The 22809-nt window shown below is 44.4% G+C and overlaps 1 protein-coding gene across 1 annotated transcript; it reads right to left on the reverse strand.

Annotated features, from left to right (window-relative positions):
* Positions 1-4874: 4874 nt before the first annotated feature.
* SmD1 (small ribonucleoprotein particle protein SmD1) lies at positions 4875-22779 on the reverse strand. Its single transcript, XM_070530601.1, has 5 exons — positions 22630-22779; positions 22222-22298; positions 18431-18622; positions 16140-16239; positions 4875-5395 (listed from the first exon to the last, which is right to left on the reverse strand). The coding sequence occupies exons 1-4, from the start codon at positions 22641-22643 to the stop codon at positions 16160-16162; spliced, it is 363 nt and encodes a 120-aa protein (XP_070386702.1). The 5' UTR covers positions 22644-22779; the 3' UTR covers positions 4875-5395; positions 16140-16159.
* Positions 22780-22809: the final 30 nt, after the last annotated feature.

Here is a 22809-nt window from a genome sequence, read left to right on the forward strand (position 1 = left end):
GGCATATCTCCCCCCCCCCCTCCCCACCCACGCCACCACTCCTCACACATTCCTAAAGCACCGCCAGATCAATGTTGAGACTTCGCAGCTGTTCATCGGTCAGCATTATGCTGCCTTTTTCACTCCTTTTAGATGGCGGTAGTTATCGGCATCTCTTGTAATGTGAAGGACAGTTTTCTCGTAGATTCCGCACACGCGCGATTAACTCGAGATGCGTTCAGTTGTCACCATCTATTCAACCGTCACGAGCATAGCTGTTGCTTTTGTTAGTTCAACCTTCTTTGTTCAGGCTGATCCTGGGACCAGGAGAGGGATGCGGCTTTTGCTCAGCTGGTCTGTACTCTCATGGAACGAGTTGCGGCTGGAGAAAACGCCAACTGCGTTTAATTTATCCCTTTGCTTCATTGTTTCCTTGAGTTACGGATCGCCGCGACGCTGACAGATGTCCGGAACCATATACACATGATATGGGTTAGATAAGGTGGGAAATAAAATAATGTGAAAGAGCGTCCATCATGAAACCCTGCAATAACCCTTAAACCCATAAGCAAGATGACTGCCGCCCGTTACCTCGTCTGTTTTTCCCTAACTGTATAGCACTTTTCGTGCAAAATTGGCAACTGGAAACAAAAATCGCAAGGAGTTGAGATATTAAGCGATCTACTAAGGGAGAGAGCCAAGGCAACAACCAAACTGCAAGCAAAAGCGAATAATAAAAAAAGTTAACCGTTGTTTATGAGAATATTTATGGATCAACATCTTTTTATTTAAAAAGGAAGTAGAGAAATCGCCGCCGGAAGTGGAGAACAATTACTTGTTTTTAATGACGCTTCTACAGTTATCGGTCGAACCGCCTCACGTAGCCACTTCTCTGCTGTGCTTATGTGGGTGTTTTTCTAACCTTTCGCTGTGAGCGCAGTGCGTCTAGAATCGCAGAGTCCTGCGCTCAACGCGGTTGTATGGGACTGGCGGTCGCGCAGCGTTACGCAATTCGCAGAACTGTCAAAACTGATCAACAAGGCGAAAATAACTGATATTCGAAACTATAACATGAAAAAGACTGAAGAAGCCGTAAAAATGAACGCAGCCTGAAATCAGTAAAAAAGAAACCTGGCGTAGGACAAACCATGATGTATGCACTAAAAGATATGAAGGATAATATCATCAGCAATCTCGAAGATATAGTAAAAGCAGCGGAAAAATTCTAAGCTGACCTGTATACAGTACCCAGAGGAGTCACGATAGTTCACTTAGAAACAGTAATGAACAGGATACAGAAACCCTCCTATATCTAGCGATGAGGTCAGAAGGGCCCTGCAAGACATGAAACGGTGAAGAGCGGGAGGATAAGGTGGAATAACAGTCGATTTAATCAAAGATGGAGGAGACATATTGCTTGGAAAACTGGCGGCTCTTTATACGAAGTGTCTATCGACTGCAAGGGTCCCAGAAAACTGGACGAATGCAGACATTATACTAATCCACAAAAAAAGGAGACGTTAAAGAATTGAACAATTATGGGACCATTAGCTTGCTCCCAGTATTATATAAAATATTTACCAAAATAATCTCCAATAGAATAAGGTTAACACTGGATTTTGTCAACCAAGGGAACAGGCTGGCTTCAGGAAGAGGTACTTTACAATGGATCACATCCATGTCATCAGCCAGGTTATCGCGAAATCTGCAGAGTACAATAAGCCTCTCTATGTGGCTTATATAGATTACGAAAAGGCATTTGATTCAGTAGAGATACCAGCAATCGTAGAGGCACTACGTAATCAAGGAGTACAAAACGCTTGCGTAAAACGCTTGGAAAATATTGTTATGTGCGTGAGGTATTTGTTTGTTTGAACAAGGCGCGTAGGCGCCATCACTCGAGAAAAGAGGAGGAAGAACGAACTGGGCTCGCGCTGTGAATCTAACCGGTCAGCGCTGCAACCGTTGTTGTAAATATAATCTGTAAATAGTTTGTCGTCTTACTGTCTCGTCTTTCGCGTTAGAATATCTACGAGGTTCTACAGCTACCTTAATTCTACACAAGAAAAGCAGGGAGATACCTATAGAGAAAGGGGTCAGACCGGGAGACACAATTTCTCCAACGCTATTTTCTGCGTGCCTAGAAGAATTCAAGCTATTAAACTGGGAAGGCTTAGGAGTAAAGATCGACGGCAAATATCTCAGCAACCTTCGGTTTGCCGATGACATTGTTATATTCAACAACAATGCAGACGAGTTACAACAAATGATTGGAGACCTTAACTGAGAAAGTGTAAGAGTGGGGTTGAATATTGTTATGCAGAAGATGAAGATAATGATAAATAGCCGGGCGAAGGAACAAGAGAGCAGGATGGCCAGTCGGCCACTAGAGACTGTGAAGGTGTACGTTTACCTAGGTCAATTAATCAGAGGGAACCCTGATCATGAGAAGGAAATTCACAGAATAAAAATAGGTTGGATCGCATACGGCAGACATTGCCAGCTCCTGACTGGAAGCTTACCATTATTATTGAAAAATGAAGTGTGCAATCAGTGCATTTTGCCAGTGCAATATGTCCAGTGCCAATGCATTTTCCAGTGCGTTTCCCAGTGCATTTTGCCAGTGCATATGGGGCAGAGACTTGAGAGCAAGTTAAGGACCATGCAAAGAGCGATCGAACGAAGATTGCTAGGCATAACGTTAAAAAGAGAGAAAGAGAGTGGTTTGGATCAAAGAGCGAACGGGTATAGACGATATTCTAATTGACATCAAGAGGAAAAAATGTAGCTAGGCAAGTCATGTAATGCGCCGGTTAGATAACCGTTGGACCATTAGGGTTACAGAATGGGTACCAAGCGAAGGGAAACGCAATCGAGGACGACAAAACACTAGGTGGAGCGATGAAATTAGGAAATTCGCGGGCGCTAGTTGGAATCGGTTGGCGCAGGACAGGGGTAATTGGAGATCGCAGGGAGAGGCCTTCGTACTGCAGTGGACATAAAACAGGATGATGACGATGATGATGATGGAGGTGGTGGGCCCCCCCCCCGAAAAAAAATCCTGGGTACGTGCCTGCTTCCTAGTCTTCCTTTGACAATGGCTGTGGAGCTTACTATCAGACACCCACCGATAGATAAGCCAGGTGTGTGTGCCAGCCCAACGAGCTTAGTGAACAGGCATCTTCTTTATGAAGGGGGTGGTGATACTGTTACAAGACATCGTGACAATAACAGAGGCGTCGCACGATGCGCTTGGTCGTGGGTTTGAGGTGCCGATGCGCAAAATTCTTACTCTTAAACAAAACTACGCCCTTTGGGTCGTATCTTGCCACAAACAATAATGGTCATTTGTCTTGCCCGCATTTCCTTTCTTTAACACTGCATGCCCGGTACTTCCAAGCCACGAATGGTGTGCACGTTATCCGCATGGCAGAGCATTCTCGACAGCAAAGTAGCGAGCGCAGCGTCTTGAAGGAAACGCAAGACAGACAACTATCATATTGTGGCATACACCCTAAAGGGTGTACATTTTAGTTCAAGTGCACTTTCATGCAAAGTTACACCCTTTGGGGTGTATCTCTGACACAACAATAATCATCTGCCTTGCTTGCATTTCCTTTCTTGAAAACGCCGCGCCCGCTACTTTCCTGTTGGGAATACTATGACATGCTGACAATGCACATGCTGTTCGTTACTGGGAAGTACCGGGTTCGCCGTGCTAAAGAAAGGAAATGCGGACAAGACAGACAATGATTATTGTTGTGTGGAAAAAGAGTGTAAATTTTGCTTAAGAGTGTGTAGCCGCGGGCTCGAGGAGTCGCCGCTCGATGAACTTATACCACTCCTAAACAAATGTACACCCTTTGGGTCATATCTTGCCACACGATAATCATCATGTCTTGCTCGCATTTCCTTTCTTGAAAACGCTGCGCTCGTTACTTTCCTGTCCAGAATGCTGTGATGCTGATAACCCGCATGCCGTTCACGACTTAAGTACCGGGCTTGCAGCGTTAAAGGAAATGCTGCCGAGACAGATGACGTTGTGCGGCAAGATACGACCCAAAGGGTGTTTTTTGCCAAAGAGTATAGTTGCGCAGTCAGTGGTGCCGAAGCACGAAATGCTTAGGTGAAGGGAGGCTTCGTCCTGGAGTGACCTGGACATAAAATAGGCTTATGATGATGAAAGTTCGATAAGGCCGTACGCGATGAGCTTGATCGCAGAGTCAGAGACGCCCATATGCGAAACGCTTGGTCACGAAGTCCGCGTCGCTTCCGACGAAACAAAGACGGCAGCGCTCAGTTGCGCCGTTCCCAAGAGGTGGCTTAAATAATGCCGTTATTTCGTGATTACCGTGAAAATCTTCGCCACCATTTCTGATAGAACAAATGTTTTAGACCACTTATATGTGGTTTTGAGTGATATTTCGGAATCGGATAGAAAGAGTCACAGAGACTGAAAATGCGATTCTCAAAAAAAAAAAAAAAATCTGGCCATTTTTTGCGCTGCGATAGCCGCATCTCTCGACTGATGATAAACTTAAGTTTACTAATGGGTAAAATGTTTTCTGGAAACAAGCTCAGTTTTCATAAATGTCATAATTGGACATGCACACCATCAAGTATACTTAACATTTAGTTGTTATAACAGCTGTACAAAGCCAACCAATGTGAGGTGTAGTGCTGGACGAGGTCACCCTTGTCACACTTCTATACTGCAAATATGTAATCATTAGCATGAACTGAATCATATTCGTTGGCTGGTTTTGTGCACAATCCACCAAAAAACTATTCTAGCACTATGCCAAGACACTACTAGGTGCAAAGCACATTTGCATCTGAACACCCTCAGGAACATATCTGTTGTAAGAAAACCGATCAAGTGACCACACTATGAATTGCGGCACCATGCATTTTATTTCACTGCAAGTTCAACTAAAAAAATATTTGCCAGATGATAAGACAGTTCGTATATATGTACAATGCAAATGTGTGATGTAGTCCAATATGTAAAACTGAAAAGCAAAACCAGTGCAGCATAAATGGATGCTATGGTACAAGTTAATACCCATGCAAAAGGAAGCCTCATGTCACTGATTTGAGGAAGAGCAACTTATTTTGAATGGCTTTACGTATGCAACACGCAGCTAAAGCAAAGTACTTTAATTAGGATTCAGTTCCTGTGTATGTGAACATGTGATTATTTGTTAGGGTCATGATATTTTAATATGAGATGGCTGGAGCTTGTGGGAAAGTCTGAGAAAGTAAACATGAATGAAGGATCAATCAACATAACAGCAATGGCGAGGCCAGTAGGATGAAGAAAAGAAAAAAGTGTTGCTCCGCCTAATTGCAGTGACTCCGAACACAGCCCCCACAACTGGCACTGCACTTCTAAGGCGACGTCTTGCTTGCACACCTGGGAGGGGAAAATGAAATAGATTTGCATCAGACTAAATACACCATTACTCATAACACACTCACAGGACACATTCGAATGTAAGATGTCACAACCATAACCCCAAGTGTGTTAAAATCTGCAGGAAACTCCTCAACCCTGTCAGAGAGAGAGTAAAACTTTATTAATGTAAATAAAACAAGGCACGATGGTTGGAGCCCCTATTCCAGGGCCCCACTGGCACGAGCGGCTCGCTGGGCTTGGTCCAGAAGAGCCAACTGGCTCTCCCGACCCTCGTCCGCAAGCCATGCCTCCCACTGCCTATTCCTCATTAGTGGATGTTCGTGTAATATGGGACTGTCTATGTGCGGAGGCCTCCTGGGACACTCCCATGTGATGTGTTTTAGTGTGGGTGTGTCTGTGCACCACGGGCACTCGTCAGTGAACCTCGTGGGGTGTATTCTGTGTAGGTTGTGCAGGTTGGGGTATGTATTCGTCTGAATACGACGCCAGTCCCTCTCCTGTTGTAAACCCTGTCAAGATAACCCAAATTAACTGATCAATGTGGCTGCAAAAATTTTTTTTTCAAGGGTGGGGGCAGCACAAAGAACAGACTAAGAAAGCATGATGACAAACATGCACTGAACAGCAAACTGAAAGTTTCTTGCAAAAAAATAAAATATGCAGTGGCACCCCGTTCATACGTTTTTCACCGGACCGAGGAAAAAAAAAAAAAAAAAACGTAACAGCCGGGAAAACGCAACAGTGAGGAAAGCTCCGAAAATGAATGAAAAAAGTGCAGCTTCAACTATAGACAATTTATTTCCACAGAGTGCGCCTAGAACTTTAAAAAGTCTAGAATGGTGGCTTGCCGTTTCTTTCGCTCGCTAGAAATCACCACACATTTCTCAATAGCCTGGAAGGCCGCATTGCTGTCAGCGTCGCTGTTAGGTGCGGCGTACCTGCGGAGGAGGTCCAGAGCCACGACGGCTTCTCCAAAGCTAGGATTTGGCAACTCCCCGGCATCATGCGGCTCGTGCTCCTCGTCGTCACCGCGCCACGGCAATGGCAATGGACGAAGGGATATCCACGAGAAATTTTGCCCTCTTTGGCGTAATCGTGCTAACGATTCTTTAGTATTGCTGTGCAGCGTGCGCGCCCGAGCAGCCCGAGCAGCCCGGTTGCGCGCAGCGCGTCGTGGTTTCGCGAGAAATGTAAACAAGAGAGGAGAGCTGGCCCGATAGGCGGAGCAACGCCATGAGCAACGCCAACTTCCGGCTTCCCTTTAGCTATAGCGTCACAAAGAGTGACGTCAGGGCCTCTCCCAAGTTTCCTTCCTCCGTGAGTCGACCCGTCCAACAAACCATGCGGCGACCGTAATCACAGTGATGATAGTGAGAGCATTTTTCACGAATGGCCACCTAGTGGCGACCTTTCGAACTGGCGTGCGGCTTCTTGCAGCCAGTTCCATAGCCAAGCCCGGCCAAGCCCGGTCAAAACTCGTCAAAAGCCAAAATGGCGATTGGAGCGCGTTGCCTACTTTAGCCCAGGCGGGTTCGGGTTGCGACGCATCATGTGGGAACGTTTTCACAGCTACTACGTAACAGCGGGGTTCCTTAGACATTGGATCCTATGGAAGCTATGCCGGGACCGGATGAAAACGACGTAGCAGCCGGGAAAACGCAGCAGTGAGGAACGTAACAGCGGGGTTCTACTGTATACAGAAGACTTCCGTTATTTCGATCCCGACTCCCAGCAAAGGTCCCACCTGGGGCCCATGCTTTTCTATGGGCTAAAACGTGTTATTTCAAACCTGACCAGTCTGCCCACATGTGCCTAATCACTAAGGTGACTCCAATGATCCTTTGGTGGCAGCGTCTGTCTCGGTGGAGAGACACTGCATTGAGCATGTTACTTACCATCAAAAGCACTTATTTTCGATCTGCCCTGCGCTAGGAAGATTTTCAAGCAATAATGGCAGCTCACAACATTCGATTAGGGTACAGTTATGCCTCGATATAACCAAGTCAGTAGAATTGGCAATTTGCTTTGTTATATAGAAATTTTGTTCTACTGAAATTTGACCTTTTATGCAAGTAAGTAGAGTTGCCGATAGATTTTGCTTACAGGGAAAGGGGCCGCAGAATTTTCCAAATTATCGGACAATCGAAAAACAAGAAAGCTAATTTGAACGAGAAAACAATTTGATTTGACACATTTGGAAGTCGGCGATGGATGATAGTTTTATGCCACGTCAACATCTTCACATCGGCGATACGAATTAAGCGGAGCCAGCCACGCCTTCGCGCACAATCCGTCCAAATGGCTGATAGCGTCGCCTGCACCGCGACGACGCTATCATGAAAAGCACCAGCAGCGGAGCGTGCATGCTTAGTCTGCCTCTCGCTCCAACGGGTCACTGAAACTTGAGATTACAGAACCTCCAATACTAAATGTGCAGGAAGATGGCTTATGTGATGGCACGCCCACTCTTTGCACACGTGGTAGATTACCTCTAAAGCTGGGTGCGCAGCTGCGTATAGACAAGATCGGCACCACCGAGCGGGGCTGCCGCAAGAGTGCCGCATGTGGGGCGAAATTCAACTAGCGGGTGTACACCTCTCCCATCTCTCGTTCACACCACCTTGATTGCCTCTTGCACTGCACGTGTTTGGGCACGTTTCGTACCGTGCGTGGTGTGTGCCTAGTTTGTGTACGTGGACGTTTTATTCGAAGGATAATGTACACGTTTTTATTGGCCTTAAGGGGGGAGGCTACCCTGGAGACCGAACTTTCTTATTTTTTAATATATCCAGATGAAACTTTCAGGGTACGTTCACACCACCGAACTATGAGGAACTGCGAAGTTTCATGAAGATATGTTTATTAGTTCCAGAGTTATTGAGGTCTAACTAGGTGATTCATGTATATGCCTGAGGAAGAGCCTGGAGAAATGCCAGGACATCGTAGGAAGCTGAAATTCACTGTGATGATCCCTTGATAGATATCCCAGGGGGCTAAAGAGCCATTCTTTTTAATTTCCGCTCCAAAAAATTTTAAGACAACTTTGAAATTGATGTAGCCAGTAATGACCACAATCATCAAAAATTAATTGCTTATTATAAATTAACTGCACCAGCTTTCAAAAAAAGGAGCCTGTTACCCCCTGGCAAAGTCATTCAGGAACAGAATAAAAACAAACGGCATACAAATCTGAAGAGCGGTTCTTGAGATATCGCCTTCCCCAGCACCACTACTAGCGAAAGAATCCATTCCGAGAAAACAGGCCTTAAAGTTGAACCCAGGCACACTCAGTGTGTCGGATTTTCGACTGGCGACAGCCGAAAACACAATTCCGCCGCTGAAAAGCGTCTACGCAGTCGGCACTAGCAGCGGGAGATCGGAAGTTCGATGCTCGTACAAGACGCATATCGCGCTCCCGTGCACCGAACATCTGCACAGTCTTGGGCTTCGTCAGCATCGCGTGCAGCGAAGAACCAGCGAAAAAAAAAAATATCTGAGCAAATAATCTAAAAGATAGCGCAAGGCGATGAGCAGCGCGCAAGCTCATGTTGAGGTGGACGGAGCAAGGGGCAACAGCGACGCGAGCGCGGCATCAGAAGGAGCAGCCCCCGCTGCCTGCGCAGCAGCCAATGGCAGGCGCACTTTAGCCCGCGGGATTTGAGCAGCCGCCGCCGCCCGCGCAGCAGCCAATGGCAGGCGCGCTTTAGCCCGCGAGATTTGAACGCGCTGTTCCGGCCAATCAGCGCTCCGCATCACATTGCGGGAAAACGCCAATAGCGCCTCAACCGCGCCGACGATGCCATTTTGCAAGGCGGCAAAATTGAGACAAAGAATCCACGGTCAAAACGACACCAAGATGGCGCGGGCATGCCGCATGGGCCGGGAATGACGCGCGCGCGAAGTTTGACTTCATGTCGGCATTTGTGCGTGTTTTTTGGGCCGCGGTGGCCTCAAAAGTAGCGTTAGTTTTGGTACTTTACGGTTGAATTAGGTGCTGATAATTACTGAACAGGTAGTTTATCAGACATACAACCCAAAAATATGGTTTTTTAAAAATTGACTTTTTCGCGATTTTTCGGTTTTCAAGGGCCGCATCCCCCCTTAAGAAGATAGGTATGCTTGACGATGATTTTTATGGCTGCAATGCAGTGAAAGGACAGCGTCTGTTTAACCACGTAAGTGACTGAGCAGGTAATTGGAAACATCGTATATGCCACCGGAAACATCGTCAGCACACACGATGCACGTTAGCTGAAGTCATTGTTGCAGTTTCCCATGAAATGTTTGCTATAAATCATTGTTGTCTCTGATGGCGACAATGGACTCCTATCGGCACTCTGCGGAAATAAACAAAATACAGTAAAACCTCTTTAAGCCGTACCCGCTTAAACAGTAGTTTCGTTTTAAACGTAGTAAAGTCAAATCCCCGACTCAGCGGCCATTGAACATAATGTGTTTTGTATCCGCATAAACCACACCAGCTTATTGCGTATGTGTCGGTTAACACGTAGTGTTTCCACTTTTCGCCGCGCAAGCATGGCAGTGCGTCGTATCCATCGGGCAGCCCGGCAGAACAACAAACCTCAGAGATCGGAACAACAGCCTGCAAGCAACCTGTGCATTTGCGTGTGAAGCCACATCAACATCATTTCGGCGCCGTGCCAGAGAGCTTCAAGTTGGTTCTTTGGAGCGTAGTGGCATAGTGCAAGCGAGGACTCGCGTCATGCCGAAGCTTGAATAAAAAAGGCGCCGGGCGCTCAGCATAGAAGAAAAATAGACATTGTTCATGCTGTAGAACGTGACACGAAGTCGGTGCTGGCACGCGACAGGGATCTGCTGTTGACTACAGTGTGCATCGTTTGGAATGCGTAGTTGCTTGGCAGCGCTGCTGTGACTGCGAAGAGATGGCTATGAGGTTCGACTTTTCACAATCGTTGCCTCTGTTGTTGCCGAAGTGTGGACTAGCGACATTGGTGAGGACGACAAGGAAAGCGACAGCATGGGCAATTCAGGCCCAACAGTGGCAGAAGCTACACGTTAAATCAGCCTCATGAATGCAATCGTCGCGATGATAACAACACCCCGCAATGAAAAAGGCGCCCTGCGACTTTTGCAGCGCTACCGTGAGCATGCATGGAAAATACGTAATGCCAACGAGGAATCTGCCATGCGAGTGTTTGCCGAGAAGAGGGGGCTGGCAGGAAAGCTGGCACGCAGCTTCAGTAAGTTTGAGGCCACTGTCGTCGCTGCTAGGCTGCCACGGCATCAAACGAAAATAACGCTTTTGTCACTTGAAGTGAATATATACTGGATGTCTTTTACCCTTTCGTTGCACTATCTCTGAGTACCATGTATGACAGGGAAGTGGGCGATCTCGTGCTATTTCGGTTAAACAGTACTACCATTTAGTACATACAATTTCCGAGCTCCGGCGAACTACGGTTTAACGAGGTTTCACTGTATATCGCCGCATAGCACAAGTACTACATGCACACACAACTTTAACTAGTACGTCCCCTACAATATAGAATTGATGCAGCAATGTAAATAGCTTGGCCATTTTTTAACAGTGCTCAGGAGATGGAAGTTAGTAGTATTAGTAATCATTTCTGCTTCAGCAATGCCGACGCGACCAAGACGCAGGCGTGTATTGTCCAGTAACTCGATCGATCAGTGCAGTGGTGATGCAGGAATGAACTTTGGTCACGTTCAATGCATCATGCATATATTCAATTTCTCGGCATTGGTGAACTTCGGCCACTGCTAGCGCATGCAACAGAAGTGGCTTCCATTTTTGGGCAGTGCACACACAAATGAAACACGAGAAAGAAGAGAGGTCAAGCGCCGGTTGAACTGAAAGTTTTTATATGAATACAGTCAAACCCGACTATATCGAACCCGTTTACATTGAATTATTCTATATATCGAACAATTTATGGACACGGTATAGTTACAATGAGTATATATAGCAAAAATTACGCTTACATCGAACAAAAATAGCAGCAACTCCCAATATATTGAAAGTCAAGTGGCGGGAAAGTGCCCCCAGAAGTTGGCTTTCCCTCGCGGTGGCGGGTAAACCAGCGGCGCGGCTCCATCCAACCGCTCTCTCTACCGTGACCGCGCTGCCTCAGATGAGCCGCCGACATCCCCCTGCAATAAATTATCCTGGCCCGCAAGCAGCACTTGCTCAGACAGCCAATCAGAGGCTCTTGTGCCATCGTTGTGCAAGATATAGATAGTGCGAGTTGTCTCGCTGCTTTTTTGGTTCATTGTGTGTGCGCCTCGTGGGCCTTCTCCCGCAGTGTTGCCGTGATGAAGCAGCAGAATTCGCCTCTCGTCGTGAAGCTCGAAATCATGAATCGGGTTGAACGCGGTGAGAAGTCGGATGTCCCCACAGCGTGCAAGATTCCGAGGAGCACTCTCAGCAAGTCTTGAAGAATAAGGGGGAGATTAGGGTTAAAGCAACCAAACTCGCGACCCGGTGCTCGTGGCGCCCGACGTGTACGTGTGGTTCATCCGAAATTGCTTCAGCCGTGCCGGTTTCCGCGTGCTCGGTGATAACTGTAAATTCTGATGAATGTGACAAAGTCGTTGCCGGTGTTGCCGAAGTTTGGAGCGAGCTGTCAGAATTTCTGGAAGCTGTTGAGAATCAATGGTGCAACGGAGAATCAACGGAGTTTGTGAGTGCTAATGACAGTGTCCAACCACAGGAGAGCCCGAAAACGAAGACTACATTGCCGACATCGTACCGAGCACTAGTGAAAGTGGGAACAATGAGGAAAGCAACGACGGTCCTATGCCCAACATCCTCCAAAGTGATTGGTGCGCCCACACTAGTCCGGTGCTTCTGCGCGAACGCGGAAGGTTGTGGCCTCAGCTGCTCCGACTACTTAGACAACGTGGAGAAGTGCGTGCATCGCAGGCAGCGAAATTGCCATAGCAGAAGAAAATGCAAGACTATCATGCGAAACTAAGCTAGTTTCATCAATAAAGTGATTTTATACATGGTATGTGCTTTTATGACATACAATTATTTAGCAGGCTTATATCGAATTATGCTTTATATTGAACTGTTTTTTTGCGAGTTCGATATAACCGGGTTTGACTGTAAAAGGATTACCGTATTTACTCGCATAGCGATCGCAATTTTTTGTTAAAAAAAAAAAAAATTGACGCAAATTCAGGGGTGCGATTATTATGCGGGTTAAACTTCCCACGAAAAGAAACATTTTCTTTTTTTTTCATCCCGCATTTGCTGCGGGATGACAAGCAGGTGGCTGCTGCTGTCAATGCAGGACACCAATACAAAGATGGCAGCCGGCAGAGGAAGCCAAACGCGCTGAATGCAATTACTTTTTTTGTCGTGAGTACATTACGCACACTGAAACAGTTTCTTCCATATTAGTAATGAATAATATCGCTAACATCGGCAAGTTTGCGACAATAACGTAGCCATGTCCACTTTGAGGGGACAGAAACAGAGATGGGCGCGCTTAGCTGCCAGTGACATACAAACACATGGCGGGCACGCTGCGGAAACTGCGGCATACGTCTTCACTGCTATCCTAATATGGCATGTTTCCGCTAAGGGTGGCCGAATATCTTAGCTGCGTTACAAGCGTCGGCGTATGAATAGGGTACACTGATACACTGATATGTTAGAACATATCAGTGTAAATGTGGCCACTATCGTTGCTGCTCACGATTTGTAGCGTGCCCACGAGTGCAGACGAAAGGAATTGAAAGGCGCCCTTTATGTTGTTGTTGTTGATCAAAACCATTATGAAGCCTACAAATAATAAAGCCGAGGCAAGTTTGACAAGTTGTAGCTTTCTTTCCCATGGAAGTGTGGAAAGTAATAAAAGGAATGAAATGTGGCATCTGCTGAAGAATGTTGGGTGTGTGCAGACCGCTTGGTACGTCTTCAAGAATCATTTGCGTAGCGTTCGACAGATGGTAAGCGCGATTATCATTAGCTAGACTTAGCACGCGACATATCGCTGCGTCATGTTCAGGGTGCGATCATTACACAGGTAAGAAAGAATTTTGACGACAAAATTCAGGGGTGCAATCACTACGCAAGTGCGATCATTATGCGAGTAAATACGGTATATACCGAGTAATCATGAAATTCGTGTGGGTTACATGTAAAAACTGTCCTACACTCACGAGTGATCAATGAACGAGATCGCTTCGTTTGCCAGTTGTTTACTTCGTTCGGCGCACCGCAGTAATCCATGTCTATCGTCTGCTCTTTTCGTACCATTTTCTTGTGAATCGGCAGAATTTCACTGGTGGCATCAACCCTTTCGTGTTTACATTGCTGTCGTGACAGTTAACAACACAATAATAATTTCCAGTCATCCGAAGAGGCGCCGTTGCAAACAAGAGATGTTTTGCACGCAGCGCGAACTGAACGCGGGCGCAACCTTGAAGGGAAGCGGCGGAAACGTACACTCGGAGGTGAAATCGTTTCGCCAGGGGAGAAACGAGTACAGAGTTTCTTGGACAGGGAACGGCTCCAACATGTCAAAATCAGCAATATAAAGCATCGATTACCAGTGATAGATTTGAATAGGCGTGGTAATGAAAGAGTTAAGCTAAATTCAAGGCAATGGCCAGTTTGGCTGACATACAAAAGGCCACAAGAATATGGTATAGAGTACATTTTGTTACATAGGCAAGGCATACATTTAGGCACACTTCACTGACTGAACATTCTTTGAAAGGGGCATGCTTGTGAACTATAGGTCAAATGGCATTAAGCTTATTTGCTGAAAATGATAGTATTCACTTCAAACTGTAATGCCACTTTCTTTATCCTGTGTGAAATGCAGTGGGAGTGTATTACAGCTACATTCTTCCATGCACCATTTTCCCAGGGTTTTTCCAACTGGTCATCCTTTAGTTTCTTTACCAGGCAGTCACATGCAGAGCGTGCAAAATCGCCTACTGTGCGAAATGAGACAAACGCAACTGCTCGCATGTGAGACTGTTGCTGGAAGTGTGCCACTTAGCGAAAATATGAGGGAGAGAGAGAGAAAGACAAAAGAAGAGAAAGAAGGCAGGGCCCATGACGTATTCGTCACTCGAACTCCGGTATGGGAGAACACAGGGAAGGAATTTCGCTTGCAGAGGCTAGACTGGGCATGCGGTGTGTGTATGTTGGCGCTGAAGCTCGCCTCCTGAAATCACAGGTTCTCGACACAGCAAATATTTCTCTCTGAACTAATTTGAACAACTGTTGAGGCAGAACGCTCCTTACAGGGAATGTAACAACTTCCAGTGTCTAACCAAACTTTGCCATGTGGCCTGGTGAGGGGTCCTTTACACACGAGGCGGACACGGGGCATAAAATAATAAAGTCCTTTACATCTATGCTAAACACAAAAGAAATGCCACATTTATTCGAATCTAGGCCGATAGTTTTTAATAGCAACTGAAAAATGCGGTGTATAGCTAGTGTCAGCCAGAAAAGTCTATATCGCAACCGCTACTAGCTGCGCCAATAGCCAACTGAAGTAGACGCGTGACGTCGCCATTCTGACTTGCGTCGTATTGAAGTGCGGCATGGCGTTATTGTAATTGCATCAAACAGGAGATGCCGCTATGCTGCCGCTTTCAAACAAAAAGTTGTGTTAGCCGCAGAGGCATTGTCAAGCCAGGCGGGACTTCAGCATCAATGAGAAAAAATGATCCGTTGTTTTAGGGGGCACCGGGAGACGCTTCTTGCGTGTGCCAGCTGCACTGAGGAGATGACAGCGATAAGGAAGATAGCGACTTATAATGATTTTGGCATGTTTATATTCAATAAATGCTGTTTTCATTTTGTGAATGCTATCCTTGCTTTTTTGTCTGGCCTGCATTCCAGGTAGGTCTTTTTTTTTTTTTTTCTGGCTTGGGACTTTAGGGAGTTCGCTTAGAATTGGGGCCAGCATAGATTATGAGCAAATATGGTGTGTGGGTGGTCCCTACATAATATCTCCTACAGCTACGGAACACTTCACAAGGACTGGAGCATCAACTGTTGGCGTAAGTGAGATGGTAAAGAACACAAAACAGCATAAAGCCATGTAGAATGTTTAGAAATAGTTGTTTCACAGTAAATAATGCATTGAGCAAAAGGCCTTTCTCCATCTTCACAGGATTTGACAAGCTGTTCCAATTGAATCCTTTGAGCACTTCAACAGCACAAGTTTTTATCTTACTAGAATCATCCAAAACGCGCTGGAAATACTTTTGAACTGCCGACTGTGCCTTCTCGAAGAAAAGACCCTCTGGCATAATTACAAAGTGGTCTTTCTAGTCAGACTCAAGGACGCACAGACCTGTGATCCCAAAATAATCAACAGACCCAAGTGCCACTTTAGAAAGGGTGTGCCAAAAGACTTGGGAATTAGATTTGCACAACCATGAATCTCAACTAACTTGACCAATTCTCTGCCTTTTTATTTATGTCTATGACACCACTGCCATGAAGCACGGGATGCAAACAGTCATTCATACACTTTGGAAAAGGAACAGGTTCAGTCACTTCGTCACAGCTTTTTCCGTCCCCCTTTCCCTTTCCCCAGTGTAGGGTAGCCAGTGTAGTGTAGGGTAGGGTAGCCGGGCTCAGTCCTGGTTAACCTTCCTACCTTTCATTTATCATTTTTTCTCTCTCTCTCTCTCTCTCTCTCTCGTCGCAGCTTAGGAATTGTGCAGGTGGCGCGGAAGTTTAATAAAAGAAAAGTACTACCTTCTTGCCTTGCCCGATGTCTACCGCCGTCCTCGGCCCCTAGCACCACCTCGTCCTCGGCCACGGCCTCTGCCCCTTCCACGACCACGGCCCATTGTGGCTGCACAGAAAAATACATCTAATAAGTACACATTGGCAAACGTGTCGCACCAAAAAAATGTAGAAATGTCACCAGCTGTACATATCACAGAAAAAGACACCTAATAAGTACACATTGGCAAACGTGTCGCACCCAAAAAAATGTAGAAATGTCACCAGCTGTACATATCACAGAAAAATACATCTAATAAGTACACATTGGCAAACGTGTCGCACAAAAAAAAAATGTAGAAATGTCACCAGCTGTACATATCACAGAAAAAGACATCTAATAAGTACACATTGGCAAACGTGTCACGCCCTAAAAAATGTTGAAATGTCACCAGCTGTACATAACTGCAGACCCGTAATATACGCTGCAATGATAACTGAATGTATCAGCACACTTCACGACGAACAGTGAACAAACAGCTTAATAAATAGTCCCCAAACACATGCTGCACTGTGTTTCGAAAGGATTCGCTCCAATTGGATTTTTTCAAGAAACTTTAAATCATCATTCTTTATATTTTCCTGCAGCAAGAAGTGCTCTAGTACTTGTTTACATGTTTCTTGAGATAAGGAAGTTCAATGCAGCAGTGAATAAGCAGGTGCACACAAATACATACAAAGAATACCTGCCATATTAAGAAAGTGTCAATTGTTGTCAAATTAAAAAAAGACCCCAGCAAAGTTGTTTCACTTTAATTTGAACTTGCTCGAGTGTCATGCTCGTGCTATTCAATGAAGTGAGCATGAAATATGTATAAAATAACCGATTAGTATTATTTATTAAATTTAGGCCTAATTTAAATCTATTGTAGGATCACCCTGGACGGAATGGTAAAGGTCATGTATAAACAGAAAGCACCAAACTGAATTAGTGCAGCAAAATGGAAACTGCCAGCACCGCAGTCAATATTGCATGCGACATTCTCAATTTGTGGCGGCGAACCACGTGCAAGCATAAATTGGCCCCATGGCCTCGACCATCACAAAATTTAAAATAAACAACTAGAGCAAGTCAGTAGACAAATTTTCCATGCTGGCAGTACTGATTTTTGCCTATATTCATTCCTTTACCCTCAGATTAATAGAACATTTTTGCAAACCCCTCCATGCTTGAGAAATTGGCCACTGTATTAGTTTTCAGGCTTTCAGTGTAATGATGTTTCAGAATAACGAACTAATTTCTGTTGTCCTCTGTAGTTAATTATGTAGAGATTCCACTGTATAATTGAAACTAGAGCACTCGGAACCTTTTCAGTGCCACTAAGTTGCGATCCAAAGCTTTATTTCTATAGATTCTGCATATCACTAAGAGCAAAGCTTGTTGAGGTGCCATGTGAGTTGAAAAACAGAACAGCGACTTTGCATACTGAGACTTGAGCATTTGAGATGCACATTTTGAAGCAACAGTAATGAGTAGGTGGGCAACGCAGAGGATTTCTAATGAGGTAGACATTGTGCACTGAATGCTGCACGAGGTTATTTTGCAGCAGGAGGCTTGCTGGTAACACTTCATATTGTCACGTAGTAGTGACGGTGAATAATACAGCGGCAAATCTGTGAATGACGAAATTAACTTTTATTGGGCGAACTTGTGCCCACAAAAGCAAGTTACACTCAAAGCACAGCGATATAGCGGTGAACACGGTCGGCGATTGTTGAAATGTCATCAGCTGGTCAAGTGCGTCAGCTTTTATACATGAGTCATCGAAGGTTCCAGAGTAATTGCTGGTGCCCGCATGCCTTCCAGAAAGTTCTATAGAATTTGCATTGCACATGCAATCGATTACACAAGCTTTTGTGACAACAGACAGCAGATAGAACCAGCGATAACATTTGAGAAACTTCAGATACATGCAGGCGCGTCCCGCCCTGAGCAAACATTTGTTAGACAGTGAAAAGCAATCACCCGAAAAAGATAAACAACAACAACAACAACAAAAAAAAAAATTATGGGGTTTTACGTGCCAAAACCACTTTCTGATTATGAGGCACGCCGTAGTGGAGGACTCCGGAACTTTCGACTACCTGGGGTTCTTTAACGTGCATCTAAATCGAAGTACACGGGTGTTTTCGCATTTCGCCCCCATCGAAATGCGGCCGCCGTGGCCGGGAAAAAGATAAACAAGTACATGTGTCAATATAAAAGCAAGCGTAACATTTCAATCAAACAAAAGTGTTTTAGTCGTGCAAAGGAGCCTTACCAGCCTCTTTCTTCTTAGCCTTGGCTTTGGGCGTGTCATCAATGAGCAGTGTCTCCAACGGCAGGCTGTCTGGCAAGAGGTAATATCGAATGTTGTTGCCTCGGATGCTCAAACTATCAAGCTGCACTGGTTCACGATTTTTCATTGTCATCTTGACAGCTTTCAGGTGAGTGTTCATGGCCACATCAACACCTGCAGATCAAATAATGTGTCAACACAGCTACATGCACAAGTAATAATGGCACAGATGAAATAATGATAACTGCAATTGCCAGGACAACCTTCAAAATGAATGCTTCACTTATTCCAATATAAGCCAGCCATTTTCCCCCAGAAATATTTTTCCAAGCCTAGAGGAACTGTTTAGGTTTGCCGAGTACTCATTACAGAAAGTAAGCATGAGACCAAGAAGGCATGCTGAACTATTTGACCGCCCAGCATTTTGAGGGGGTATTCGGTAATTATAATGGTGTATTTCGTCAAAATATCCAGTTTATTTTTCTTTTTTCACAATTCTCAGGTGTTCCTTTATCACATGGGGAAATATCAGAAAAGTGATATAGAAGTTGAGCAAATAGCACTTCTCTAGTGTGCTGTCGACAAATATCAGGTGTTGAGAGGTGCCATTGGACTGTGGCTTTTCACCGACACAACACCGCCATTTTGGAATCATCGTAAAGATGAGATCTGAGCTTGCGATAGCCACAGTGCCATATTTCATCGTGCAATGATCAAGAGCAAAAGAAGTGAATGAAAATTGGACAAACATAGCCTTGCGATTCGTTATTACTGCAACATGGATACAGCAAGTGCTCCTATTGGCTGACGCAAATGTTTGTGAGCATTTTGACAATGGCAAGCTGTGCATTTCTTTGTGGCGGCAATTTTTTGACGATTGTGGTGGGTTGTATCACTGGTTCACAGAAGTTTCATTAATCTGTCCAAAGTGCAATATTACTGAATGTACAATTCAAAATGATGGAATGGTCATACCAGAAAAATAAAAGAAAGGCTTAGTTGCATGTATCCTCCATGAATAAAATCTTTACAGCCAACTTACACTCACATTGTTTACCATGAATGTTTCACTTTAAATGCCAGGTGGTGGTGTTGCTGCACCACAGTTCCTTTGATTTCTTGTAACCAACATGGCGTTGCTTTGCATTGTTGCAAGACATTGGTTGGTGAGAAACTACACTAAAGGAAAGTTCACTTTATTCAGAGCCACCGCAAGTGTGTTCGATTAGTATTATAATACAGTACAATCAATGAAGTGTTTTAGTATGCTGCAATGTGCAACCATGATGTGTGTCAGTAACTGCCTCTCTCAGCAGCTGCCCAGATGGTTGCACATTGCACAAAATCCCTTTACCTCTTTAGTATTTTGTAGTTTCCATCTAATGTATGCACAAGTGCACAGGACTTCCACTACACCCAGGTAAATCTTTCTTGGAGAATGTCACTCTACAAATCCTTCAAGTGGGCCATCATTATGACAAAATAACTAAGAAAGCACGAATGGTGTGCTCTGTATAGAAGGAATGGAAGGACTTCGACACACTATCTGAGGATATGTCACGATTGCGAAGCATGGTTTGTACAGGACACAGACAGTTACCCAGCCCTTCTATTTATGCTTAAAAGAAAGCATATGAGACCTTTAAAATACAACCGCAGCTTGCTTCGTGTGCACCAAATTAAAACATGCAAATAACAGCTACACTAACAACTGAAAGTGATGTTTTCATATGTGCTCTATAAACCATCAAACTCAAGAAGCCTTGTATTGACATTGTGACCATAAGGTAATTAAGAAACTTGTTAATGAGAAACACTATATTATTGGCACAGAAAGTACTGGAGGCTTCTGTAGGAAGTTGCCAGCCAGACATATTCAGTTTGCTCCATGTCAGTAGGGATACACTTAAATACATACACAACCTTTGTGGATGTATAAACTTTGTTTCTGCAATAACCGCCTCATGCTGTTCTAGTTAACATGTTTTTGAACAATGTAAATTCGCAGTACAGAAAAATTCTCAAGAACAATGCATTTTGCAACATGGTTTGTATCTGTACTTCTTCCAAAGTTGGTGCTAGGAATAAGGAATATCGAAAAAGGTTATGCATCAAGTACTGGCTGAATTCAATTTTGTAATTACAATATGCCCTCTAGTCATCATTTAAAAATTTAATTAATGAATACATTTTAATTAATAATCATACTGGGATTTATTTTGTACACAGTGATGTCCACAGCAGCTATGAAGGTTGGTCCATAAAAATTTTGTGCCTAAAGTGGTTGTTGCAGAAACATGCGGTGGTATAACACATGATTACTTGTACACACACGAGGCTTGCAACACTGCCAAATGTCCAGAGTAGGTTAACATTGGACAATATTATGACATGCAAGTATCAGCTGTTATGCCAATGTGACTTTTCGTTCCCAAGCCCTGAATGCCAGCATGTAATCTCAATATGAAGGAGAAATGGTGTCAATGCTGTCAAGTTCTCTAACATGCATGCATATTTACTACTGCCAGATGCAATAAAGAGTTACTTGGCTCTAAGCGAAATAGCAGGTCGCCTATTGTACATTAAGTTGCCATTCACCGGATAACATGCACCCCCCCCCCCCCCCCAACAGATTTGGACCATTCCCAATTTCTCTAAAGAACGGACAATCAACATCCAAGGAGAATAAATATGGAGACGCACCTACATTACTGTAGTTTTTCTGTTTATGTAACACTGACCCTCCTTAATCAAATGCATGCCATCTCAAAAATAAATGCAGGGCAAGAACTGTGCACTACAGGCAAGAATATCTTGAAACACGGATGCTAAACCGTGCTTGTAGCATACAGCCCACATAACCTACTGTTATTATGAACCAGGTTCCACACGACATTTTTTCTTGTGATCACGTCTAACTAAATGTAGCTTTGTTTACTTGCTATGCGTGTAATCTGTTTTGAAGAGCCTGAGCATTGGACCTCAGCAATTGCAATGATCGAAAATGTGGCCAACAGGCAACACTGCTTTGAAAAATAACTACAAGTGTAAAGGAAGGGTGACAGTTTGTCACACACCAATGAAAACATTCAACAAACTGTTTGTGCTGTCATATGCATATACATTAAATATGACATTTTTTTTGCACGCATGCACACACACATTAAATTTTTTTCTCTTTATAACAATGACAACTTGCAGTTATGGCTCGGCCCAGCTACGTAGTGCATAACACTTGCTACGATGAGTTTCAAATGCTAGAGCAGTTTTTTATTACATGTTCATTTGGCTACATGGAGTAGCCAAATGAGCATGCAAAACAACTTAAAGCAAAAGCAAAACAACAACTTAAAGCAAAAGAAGCACAAATCCTGCAAACAGGGATCTCTCAGAAAGCAAGGCGATTCTGCCCGAGCGTGCACAAAGTTAGAACATCATTATTAAATTAGCAGAATAATAGACTTAACTTCTGCATCCTGCCCATTTACTGTTGGCGACAATGTTTGAATTACTAGGACGACTTCTGCTTTATCAGTAGTAGCCTGCCTTTGCAAAAAGAAATCGAAGCATTCCACTATGATGCTAATGAAAAATCGTTCCATAGAAGGACGTATGTCCTCTCCTCAAAATATTACACGCTCTTTCTTACAAAGTTTCAGAACAAGCCGATCACAAACACTTTGACCAACGACCACAGCTGAGAAAACATTGGCAACCAACAGAACACGAGCATAGTACAGCGTACAACTAGCAAGAACCGTTATAATACGCACCAGTTATCGTGCCATGGACCTGAGTACCATTCTTCAGCTCTACTGTCACAGTTTCGTGACTTAGTTTCATCAAAAATCTGCAGAAAGATTGGGAAGCGTCATTTGGAAGCCCGAGTGATAAGAGCATTAAACACAGCTCCCGCAAAACAGGCACGTCTATGAAGAAAAAAATAATAAAAAACGTATCCATGCCAATAATCAGTTTCATGAGCAAATTCACTGATAGCAACAGGCAAACGTAATAAAATGCATGTCGTACAATCGGACCAAAACACAAAACGGGTGCGACACCGAAAGTTAAGAAACGATGTTCCGAGAGATACACAGCACAGAGGACGGAACTCACAACATAATTATCAGTGCTATCAATTATACGTTACGCAACTTACAAGACAGATCATACATTACCTGACTAATTTCATGATTACGATGGATTCTGAAGCCGACCAGGCTACCAACGCTAACGTTTTGTTTACGCGAATGCCGGTGTTTTTAAAATGGCGCGTTGCACTGCGTTCGATATTTGACCAAATCTAGAGAAAATTGTCAAACGCTGGAAAGCAACTACTGCAGATAAAAGTTAAGCTA

The sequence above is a fragment of the Dermacentor albipictus genome, chromosome 1, assembly GCF_038994185.2.
Source record: "Dermacentor albipictus isolate Rhodes 1998 colony chromosome 1, USDA_Dalb.pri_finalv2, whole genome shotgun sequence".
Taxonomy (NCBI): domain Eukaryota; kingdom Metazoa; phylum Arthropoda; class Arachnida; order Ixodida; family Ixodidae; genus Dermacentor; species Dermacentor albipictus.